We start from the raw sequence: 11,435 nt of genomic DNA on the forward strand, positions 1-11,435 counted from the left end.
GTCAAGGTCACTATTGAAATTTAAGTAAAAATAGTTTTTGTCTCTTAGCTCTTCAATGCCATGAAGCATTTTTAGTCCTACACTGTTGCCAACAACCACAAGAGATGACCATTAACAAAGTTTTCCACCGTTGGGGGACTTCTGTATTGTCACTTGTGTTACTTGAGTATGTCAAAAATGAGCAATCCCTTTTCTAAAACAGTAAAAGGAGTTTGATTTTTTTAAGGCTGCATATAACTTGCCAAGTCATTTGTTGCTGATAAGGATACATAATGAAACGATACACATCAATATAGATACACAAAACTTTACCTGTTTTCTCTGATTACAGATACCAGTAATACTGTGTATAAATATAATTTACAAGATTATTATAACATCTGAGACTTTTCAATATTATGTAAGCGAGGTAGTGTAGCCAATATTTGCATATATACAAGTTAATTCAATATGAATACCAATGATTTATGGCATATAATAGCCAGGAGATATTATTTCAGTTCAGCCATACAATCTTGAAATGATACCAATGAAATATTATTGTCTTTGTAAAAATCAAGCATTTCTTGTGACATAAGTGTTCTCATTTCATGTTCCCGTTCTGCTGATTGTGAAAATTCATCAGGCCCATTCCCACATCCCCCAGAATTCCTTGTTCTGTTCCCAGGATGCACCATTAATTCACACACAATGCCGTCTGCTGTGAATGGATTTGGGTCTGCTTCACCTGAAATTTCCTTTGATTTAAAAGGAACTTTACTAGCTGAAGATGAACATTTCCCTCTATATGACATTTCTGCTGGTTTTGATGTTGGCATCTTATCTTGTCCCACACTTGTGGCAGTGGACTTGAAGCCTTTTACCTTTGTAAGAATGTCTGACTGCTGCTTAAAAGCTTCTGTAATACATGACTGAAGATGAGGGAGCACCATATCTTTCCCCATAGTTTTCAAGCCAACAAATTCTGGACACCTGTCAAGAAATATTTAAACTGATTTTTTCTTTTTTTTTTTTTTTTTTTTTGGATTTAACGTCGCACTGACGCATGGTAGGTCATATGGTGACTTTCCAGCTTTAATGGTGTAGGAAGACCCCAGGTGCCCCTCCGTGCATTATTTCATCACGAGCGGGTACCTGGGTAGAACCACCGACCTTCCGTAAGCCAGCTGGATGGCTTCCTCACATGAAGAATTCAATGCCCCGAGTGAGGCTCGAACCCACATGGATGAGGGGCAAGTGATTTGAAGTCAGCGACCTTAACCACTCGGCCACGGAGGCCCCTAATATACCTCTCACAAAAATAGCTTGTTCCAAACACAAGTATGTGATTTATATTACAAATCTGGCAATCTAGCCTTTCAGCATAATGATATTCTGTTAACTCACTATTATTGTGAGACTAATTTTGTGTACTTAGCGGTAATTTTATATGAAAACAAATTGCAACAGGACAACTTTCCACAAAGTTAACATCCACACAAAATACATGTAACAGTTTTTACTAAAACCAAAGAAATAAATGATTTCAAAGTATCAAATATGTCTGCCAGTCAATTTAATTCAAGTAGGGATAAACATTTTTATTAAGTAATGTGTTTGAATATTTCTCATCCCTTATTGCTGAAGGGTTGATATATATGTGGTCAAACTCAGTTGTCTGATGGGAAAATGACTTGCAAAAATGACTCTGACTAGCAAACTGGTTCGAAAACCAGTCCAAACAATATCCATGTGTCGTGAAAGTAAACAAGAGGGCTATAATGGCCCTATATCACCCCACTAAATACCATTGCTTTAAATGGCAAGTTCAATACCAGGTCACAGATACCTAACTGAAGTAAATTACACTCAACAGAAATTCAGGAGTTATCAGCTCAACAAGTTACATGGCAATTATTGCTAAAACCCAAAATTGAATTTAAAAAAATATTAATGTAAAACACATTCTGTATAAGTATCATTAGGATAAATGAAGATGACAGAGTGCAATCAAGGGTCAAATTCTTAATGTTGTCGTCCAGGTTAGCCTGCAACTGAACCTGACCAAGAACTTATCGCCATAGCAATTGTATACAAGTTTAAGGAGAATTACTCCAGATATGTGAATGCCTAGTGTAAACAACAAAATACACGGGCAGGTAAACTATAACGTGAATGCTAGTGTAAACAATAAAATACATGGGCAGGTGAGCTATAATGTGAATGGTAGTGTAAACAAGAAAATACATGGGCAGGTGAGCTAAAATGTAAATGCTGGTGTAAACAATAAAATACATGGGCAGGTGAGCAATAATGTGAATGCTAGTGTAAACAATAAAATACATGGGTAGGTGAGCTATAATGTGAATGCTAGTGTAAACAATAAAATACATGGGCAGGTGAGCTATAATGTGAATGATAGTGTTAACAATAAAATTCACGAGCAGGTGAGCTATAATGTGAATGCTAGTGTAAACATTAAAATACATGGACAGGTGAGCTATAATGTGAATGTCAGTGTAAACAATAAAATACATGGGCAGGTGATCTATAATCAATATCTTACCATATTCCATGTTTGGTAAATATTCTCTGAGCTAACCTAGACTGCTGGACAACGCCCTCCATGAACTCCTGCTGTTGCCTTGACAACCACACATGACTGGAAATGTCTTCCTCTATAGGCAGCCTGCTCATTGTTATACCATTCTTTTCCAGAGCCTCGGCAAATGCTACACATACACCTTAAAACAAATCAATAAATAATACTTCAAAGTGCAATGTGTTATAACACTGAATTTGGATACCAATATCAGAACTCTGCCTTGGCATTGGTCAATTTCATATTTGTGCTCTCAAACAACTAATCATGTATACTTGAGTTGTGAGACAGTTTTTTCAACCTCTGACCCTGGCATATGTCTTCTCATTGATTTTTAAAAAAGAACAAAATAAAAAAAACATCTATTTCATTGTTAAAAATACCAAAAACAATACCCTTTATGATGACATTTTTTCAGTACCGCTAAAATTCTAACATTTTGCACAATTTTGACAAATACATGTATGATAAAGCATTCTTCTATAAATTTATATACAATAGACATAATTGTTTTAATTATTCACCTTTGCGAAAGCTTTAAAATCTTTTTGTTAGAAACTGCTTGCCCATTTCAAAATATTTTTTCTGACTTCATATAAATAAGTAATGTAATGCAAATCAGGAATCTGGGATTGACTGTTTGAACCTGAATAACTTTAAACAGGTATAGTATAAAAATATGTTTGTTTGTTTGTTTGTTTGATTTGGGTTTAACGCCGTTTTCAACAGTATTTCAGTCATATAACGGCGGGCAGTTAACCTAACCAGTGTTCCTGGATTCTGTACCAGTACAAACCTGTTCTCCGCAAGTAACTGCCAACTTCCCCACATGTATCAGAGGTGGAGGACTAATGATTTCAGACACAATGTCGTTTATCAAATAGTCACGGAGAACATATGCCCCGCCCGAGGATCGAACTCGCGACCCCGCGATCTGTAGACCAACGCTCTACCTACTGAGCTAAGCGGGCGGGTTATAAAAATATGTATTCTTGCTTCTTTAAAAGAATGTTTTATACCTGGAATAACATGAACATGTTGGTGTCCATCTACTTTAATTGGCAGCTGTCCTGTAAGTTGATGAAATCTGTCAATCTGAGCCTGAATTTCTGCCTTCACCTTAAACAATATTTCACATTGAAATATTTTGACAACATGGTTGTTAAACAATGATGATAGAAAGGTTGTGACAGGTATATTTAGCATTTCATTATTTCAATAAGCCCTTGAGGTGTCAAAAGTCAAAACACTGCAGTAAAGGAAAACAAAACTTTTTCCATAACTACATATATTACATTGACAGCCTGTAAAGGTTCTATCTGTTTTTCTCTGGCCATGCCATTGTCCTGTGTAGCCATACACATTAAAAATGTTCTTGTAAAGAAGATGCAAATTTTAAAAAAAAGTGTAGAATTGCAGACACATTATTAAAATATAGCGCTTTACTACATGCCCTCTATGAAATCACCACAACTGTTGCATAGTCAAAAACTTTTTCTTACATTCTCCAAGATGTCCAGGTTTGCGAAAAGATCTTTTGTGCTTTGAAAGATATTTCTAGGTAAACCTTTTGAATCTGACAGAAGGACAAACAGACAAAAGTACAGACATAAAATACCAAGTGATTCAAAGCCAGTTGGCTACAGAGGCCACTTGACGTCAAATGTGACAGATGCACAGACAGACTCAAGTGTTATCAAACTTATAGGCTAAAGCTGTTCAAATAGGCCAAAAATGCAGATGGACAACTCTGCACTCATGTGCAATCCTGATATAACTCCTAATATAAGCCTATAGACCCTTGGACACATAATATGGACTAAAGTGTCCCCTTTTATGTCCATGAAGAGTTAAACACAACTTGTGGGCGAGTACCCCGTAATTCAAAATAGACCGTCAAGATATCCTCAAGGAATTTATCAGAACACAAATCCAGAATGTAAGTAAGGATGAATAGACATACAGATGGAAGAAGTAAAATGAGCATATTCCTTGTATTATTTTCAATGTACAGTCGAACTTTGTTCTCTTAAACTGGATGGGACCAGCAAAATTTGTTCAAGTTATCGGTAATTCATCAAACAAAATACATTATACAGGGATTTTGCTGGGATCCATCGACAAGTTGTGTACGAATTCTCTGATTTCAAGCAAACAAAATTTGACTAGTATGCAAAACTTCAAAGACTGATTAAGGGGTAGTCTATTGTCCCCGCCCCTCCTTATTTTATCCACTAGGGGAATAAGAAAGGAAAAAACATAAAGCAGAAGATTGTGTGTATTACCTCACTAAGGTCGACTGCGCCTTCCTCAACAGCTTGCCTAAATCCCATCTTCCCAAGCATAAATCCATCTTCACCTGTTAAACTGTTACGCTCTCTAGTACTTACAGGATAACCCTCGGTCAAATTCAAATGCAAATCTAGACAGATTAAGAAATAAAACAAATTCTAAGAGACAGAAAATAATTCTTTAACTGGTAGTTGCAATACATTTTTGAACATTTAAAAGTTAAAATGTTTATACCACTTACAGTACCATTTAAACATTGCTGTTTCATTCCGAAATTGGTTCATTTAACCATATATTAAATAGCAAATATGTGCAGTGCATTGTGGAATATATACTTAATTTTGGTGACATTTTCTCAGATGACATTTATGCATATTAAAACTGAATTGAAACTAGAGCTTAAAAATCATGCCCCCACTTCTCTCATCTGTAAAAATCATGCCCCCACTTCTCTCATTCTGTAAAAATCATGCCCCCACTTCTCTCATCTGTAAAAATCATGCCCCCACTTCTCTCATCTGTCATCATGACCCAATCTCTCTTACCTAGCAAGCAATGTATGTAAAATGTGGCAATGAAAAATATTTTGGAAATGGGAAGCAAAGCTATAATCAGAGGTAAAGAAAATTCTCATCAAAACTGAAGGAATCCAGTAACAACAAAAATGTTAATGCTTTTTTTTAAAGAATGCATGTCTCTCCATGCATTTAGTTTAAACTAAAGGGTCACAACTTGATAACAAATAATCTTTAAAACTGTAAAATATTTGTTGAATGAACTGACAAGATTTTGTAACTCTCATAAAGACAGACAGATGAATGCATTAGATAAAACCCTACAGGAAATATACTAAAAGCAAGCTCAAACCAAAGCTATTTCTGATAGGAATAAAGTATAACATATGATGGCCTAACAAAAACAAATGGCATTTAATTTTAAGTCGAGATAAAGCGATGACCTTAACATTTGACAAAAATACTGACAATCTGCAATTAACACGACGTTTGATAGGTTCAAGCATTATCAAGACAACCATTTCCAGTCTCAAAGGCAGTGTGACCTTGACCTTTTACCTACTCATCCACAAAACAATACGTCTCCTTTACTGACCAATGACAATTGTAGTATGAACTTGATTGCTACAGGCCGAGCTGTTCTTTAGTTACTGGATAATTCCGGCCCCCAGTTATTTTATTTATGCATGAAAGCTCCATATATAGATTATTCTTAAAATTATGCAGAGATGAGCAGACCCAAATATTTTCCAAAATCAGCATCTTCTCACGGAAGGGGACATAGTTTCTACACATCTGATGAAATCGTATATGCACTGAAATTATAATTCATGTGGGAAGTTGGCAGTTTCTTGCTGAGAACAGGTTTGTACTGGTACTGAATCCAGGAACATTGGTAAGGTTAACTGCCCACCATTATATGACTGAAGTACTGTTGAAAAACGGCATTAAACCCAAAACAAACAAACAAACAAAAATGCACTGAAATTTGAACCTAGTAAACATAAAATACGTTAATAGTTACCTATTGGCATTTTGACTGCTGTAGCTTGCCTCACTGCATTTACAACACAATGTCCATTCATCATCAGTGATGCACCACTGATTACTCCCTGTCTGAAACACTGAATTATTCCGTTATCCCTTTCTGTACTGTAGCCCAGGTCATCCGCAGTAATTATCAAGTTTTTAAGTACTTTTCTCGACATGGTTGTTTTACTTACAAAATTTTATCAGTTTGTTTGAGGATTGTTTAATTTTCCTGCAAAATAAAACATTTTAGTGCGACGGATCCACTAGACTCCTGACTCAAGATTTAGATTGCTGACATGTAGTCACAAAACCTTATACATAGTTCATGCAGGTAGAGGAGCATGAATTTTGTACTGTGAAGTACATGTTTTAAATTTACACAGACAATCATTATTTAAGAAATAATATATCTCATCCAGTAATTTGTCGTTGAATAAATCATTGTTTGGAGTTCAGATGCGAAGGAATTATATCACGAGGGTGCAGCCCGAGTGATATACTAATACGCATCTGAACGACAAATAATGATTTATTCAACGACAAATCACTGGATGAGATATATTATTTCAATTCTAACACGTTACCAAGGATTTTTAAGTACATCCTTTGCCATTTGACGCTATGACGTAATTACTGTGACGTCAGAACAGTGATTTGTTGTATAATAATTCACTGTTTTCAGCCTTCTTTGTTTAACAGGAAAATGAATCGGATCGTGTTAGAATACTCATTAAAAGACTAAATTTTATGGAGAATGGATTTATAGATTTTGAATTTTAAAGAATTTATTTTTGTTCTAATTGAAGTTAACTGTACTTGAAAATTCATTATTGTTATATGGCTCTAGAAAAATGGTAGTTTTGTCCAGGTGAATCCAATACATGAAAATACTGAAAAAAAAATTTCATCTGTATGATTAATACCAGCTCTCAGTATTTGGCTTAAGCTGCATACAAGTGTATCTACACCCAAATACTGCAGAATCACTTAATTCATTACAATGATAATAATGACACAAAACCAGAAGCAATGGTTCAGTGCTAAAATGCATGACTACAAAATGAAGGATCATGAGTTTGTGCCCTTGCTGTAAGAGTGATTTCCATCTCACATGCTAAAGAACCAGCAAAGTTTCTAACATAATTATGAGCAGCTTCTGTATTTTGCACCATCCACACTAAATTCACTCACATTATTCTGAAGATATTGTCTATATGGGTGACTGACAATAAACTGAAATACAAACAAAAACCCTCGCAGAGTTCAAACCAAATAAGAGCTGTCACAGGAGACAGCATGCTTCACTATTTTGATGCTGGATAGTGAAGTTGGGTATATCTGAGGAAGCTGGAGCTGTCACTGGAGTGTTTAATGACTCCAATGTCGATGACTCATATTGGACAATAGTTTAGTCTGTGTCAAATGTATTTAGTTATAACAGAGATAGAGGTAAAAAATATCAAAACATTAAATTGGTACATAAGGGACATACTAGTAATTCATGAAATATTTGAGCAAGTCACGAATCTTGTGTCATATGATGAGGATGATGATGGTGAAAAAATATGTTAAGTGTGAATAAAATTCATTAGGTACTAACAAAGGAATAGTAAAAGTGCAACAAATTCTAGATAAAAAGGGGTATAATTAATAAAATGTTGTGCCGAGTTTAATTTGATGAGGGTGATGATGTGGAACAAATCTGAATCAAATGAGTCTGAATAAAATCCCTTCTGTAATCATAATAGATAGATAGAGAAAATGCATTGAAATTTACCTGAAATTCTAAGTAAAAAGGGGTCATAATTCATGAAAAAATTGGTGCCAGAGTTATGGCCATTTAACTAAGGTTTGGACCCAAATACGAGGTCAAGTAGGAAAGCTCTCAATATTGTTCTTTTCGAACTAAAAATGGTGATTTCCAGTTACACTTTCAGTTTGTATACATGCGAAGTATAGTATCTGTTTGTAATACGAATATTCTCCCAAAGATATCATGGCATCGTCCAGTTTACTTTGACATCGAGACCAACGTGGGAGATGACAGTTATCTCTTTCTGTCAGGAGGTCATTGTAACTATTGACTACTGACAGCGGATACAAGAGATAACCTACTCATACAAGCAATAATCTTAGAAATGTTACAGCAGCTGCATTTCTAGTTGTCCGAAAAAAATATTTTCAGTCTACAGGAAACTGTGACCTTGACCTTTTTCAATACCAAAGGCATTCATCCTACAAAATTTTAATGTCTAGGTTTACCTAATGACTGGATAGATCAATCTGTTGGCTGTTAAGTTAGCTTTAAGAAACTTGTTAATACTATAACTGTGAGGCATTTTGCAGACTAAAAATCTTGTACAAAATAAAGACCATTTTTTTACAAATTTAAAGGTGAAAAGGGGCCATAACTGCTTAAAACTTGTGGATAATAATCAAAATCGAACTTGGCCTGTATTTTATTATCATATACCTCTGTACTGAAGATCAATTTAATCTATTCATCTTATTACTAGTTATCAGACATCAACATTTTGCAAGCGGGCCCTAATTCTGAGATAAAAAATGGTGAAATTTTACTAAATATGAACTTGGTCTGTATTTTATGATATCATTCCTACCAATGTACTTAAAATGAATTCAATCCTTACATATGTTATAGGGTAATTGAACCACTAAATTTTACATAGAAAAGTGACCATAACTCTGCCAAAAATTGGTGTCCAACTGAGCCTGCAATTTATAATCATGTACCTGTCTACCAAAAATGAATCCATTCCATTCATCCTTTCAAGAATTATCTAATGGACATAAACCAATTTCTGAATTTAAATAAAAAAGGACAATAGCAAATTGTTAAAATAGTGTATTATAGTCAATTTATGATTCAATATATCTAGGTGTATTAAGTTTCTAATATTTCAGAAAATCTAGTCAAAATTTCATTCAAACTTATTGTACTGTTAAACTAGTGAAATTTTACATTCCAACTTGGTTAAATAGATTCTATATCTAATTATTGTAATCATTGCTTGCTATACCAATAATAAATTTGTTTTATATATCACATGCTCCCAGCCACCACTCCGACAGAAATAAAATCTACAAAACCATTTAGAAGTGTAACACATTCTCAAGTTATTGATTTAAAACTATTTTTAACTTCAAGGTCAATGCGGCACTGACCTACTGGCCAAAAATAAATTGCAATAGAATTGACTGCAAGGCTGTATGTACCCCTCAATTTTGTTTGCAGGATTGAACTAAACTGTTTATAGGGGTAAAATAAACTATGTTTGCAGGGATAAAATAAACTTTATCTGCAGGGTTAAAATAAACTGTTGCAGGGATGAAATAAACTTTGTTTGCAGGGGTATTATAAACTTTGTTCGCAAGGTACAATAAACTTTGTTTTCAGGGATAAAATAAACTTTATCTGCAGGGTTGAAATAAACTTTGTTTACAGCAGTAAACTAAACTTTGTTAACAGGGTATAATAAAACAATTAACTTTGTTTACAGAGTACAACAACTTAGTTTGCAGGGGTAAAATAAACTTTATATGCAGAGTACAATAAGCTTTGTTTGCAGGGGTACAATAAACTTTGTTTGCAGGGATACAATAAACTTTAACAGGGTACAATAAACTTTGTTTGCAGGGGTTCAATAAACTTTGTTTGCAGGGATACAATAAACTTTAACAGGGTACAATAAACTTTGTTTGCAGGGGTACAATAAACTTTGTTTGCAGGGGGGTACAATAAACTTTGTTTGCAGGGGTACAATAAACTTTGTTTGCAGGGATACAATAAGCTTTAACAGGGTACAATAAACTTTGTTTGCAGGGGTACAATAAACTTTAGCCCGCCCGCTTAGCTCAGTAGGTAAGAGCGTAGGTCTACAGATCGCGGGGTCGCGAGTTCGATCCTCGGGCGGGGCGTATGTTCTCCGTGACTATTTGATAAGCGACATTGTGTCTGAAATCATTAGTCCTCCACCTCTGATAATTCATGTAGGGAAGTTGGCAGTTACTTGCAGAGAACAGATTTGTACTGGTACAGAATCCAGGAACACTGGTTAGGTTAACTGCCTGCCGTTACATGACTGAAATACTGTTGAAAAATGACTTTAAACCCAAAACAAACAAACAAAAACAATAAACTTTGTTTGAAGGGGTACAATAAACTTTGTTTGAAGGGGTACAATAAACTTTTTTTGAAGGGGTACAATAAACTTTGTGTGAAGGGGTACAATAAACTTTGTTTGCAGGGATACAATAAACTTTAACAGGGTACAATAAACTTTGTTTGCAGGGGTTCAATAAACTTTGTTTGCAGGGATACAATAAACTTTAACAGGGTACAATAAACTTTGTTTGCAGGGGGGTACAATAAACTTTGTTTGCAGGGATACAATAAGCTTTAACAGGGTACAATAAACTTTGTTTGCAGGGGTACAATAAACTTTGTTTGAAGGGGTACAATAAACTTTGTTTGAAGGGGTACAATAAACTTTGTGTGGGTATAACTAAGAGCAGTGCTGCTACTTCTCACTATACAAATTCAGACTCTCAACTCTTTGAACTGTTTTAGTAACAATCAAAGTCTTCACTTGTAAAGTGTATGCTGAATTATAACAGAGCTGTCTATTTGCAGCCGATGTGAAATCTTACAGCATCCAGTATTGTAAATGACAATTTTCATAAAAAGCACTATGTAGAAATACTCAAGGGCAATAACTCAGGTAAATCTAATTAATCAGAACAGATAAATTGGGCGCTTTAGATTATTTATTAATCCTGCTGCTTTGATTTTGATTAAGTATCTAAAATACAGTTGAAAAGTGGTAAAAAAAGTCAGACCACCGAAAATTGTAAGCAAAATTTGACTGCTGTAACCTTACATACTTTTTGGCCAAGTTTGGTAAAAACTGAATCTAGGACTGAGGGTGAAGTGTAACCAAAACCAGCTGGTTCCCTTGTTTTTATATGAAAAAGGTAACTATGGGCTATTTCGA

At 34.8% G+C, this 11,435-nt stretch overlaps 1 protein-coding gene across 1 annotated transcript; it reads right to left on the reverse strand.

The window, feature by feature from the left end:
- Positions 1 to 291: 291 nt before the first annotated feature.
- On the reverse strand, positions 292 to 11,417 carry LOC123534976 (carbohydrate deacetylase-like). Its single transcript, XM_045317478.2, has 5 exons — positions 6,413 to 11,417; positions 4,867 to 5,003; positions 3,601 to 3,700; positions 2,546 to 2,723; positions 292 to 972 (listed from the first exon to the last, which is right to left on the reverse strand). The coding sequence occupies exons 1-5, from the start codon at positions 6,594 to 6,596 to the stop codon at positions 492 to 494; spliced, it is 1,080 nt and encodes a 359-aa protein (XP_045173413.2). The 5' UTR covers positions 6,597 to 11,417; the 3' UTR covers positions 292 to 491.
- Positions 11,418 to 11,435: the final 18 nt, after the last annotated feature.

This window comes from Mercenaria mercenaria, chromosome 12 (assembly GCF_021730395.1).
Source record: "Mercenaria mercenaria strain notata chromosome 12, MADL_Memer_1, whole genome shotgun sequence".
Lineage (NCBI taxonomy): Eukaryota > Metazoa > Mollusca > Bivalvia > Venerida > Veneridae > Mercenaria > Mercenaria mercenaria.

Excerpts from the sequence above, each read along its gene's own strand:
- LOC123534976 (XM_045317478.2), bottom strand. The coding sequence starts at position 6,596 with ATGTCGAGAAAAGTACTTAAAAACTTGATAATTACTGCGGATGACCTG. Across the intron at positions 5,004-6,412 it reads AGCAGTCAAAATGCCAATAG|ATTTGCATTTGAATTTGACC; the intron begins GTAACTATTAAC and ends TAATCTGTCTAG. Across the intron at positions 3,701-4,866 it reads GCGCAGTCGACCTTAGTGAG|GTGAAGGCAGAAATTCAGGC; the intron begins GTAATACACACA and ends ATATTGTTTAAG.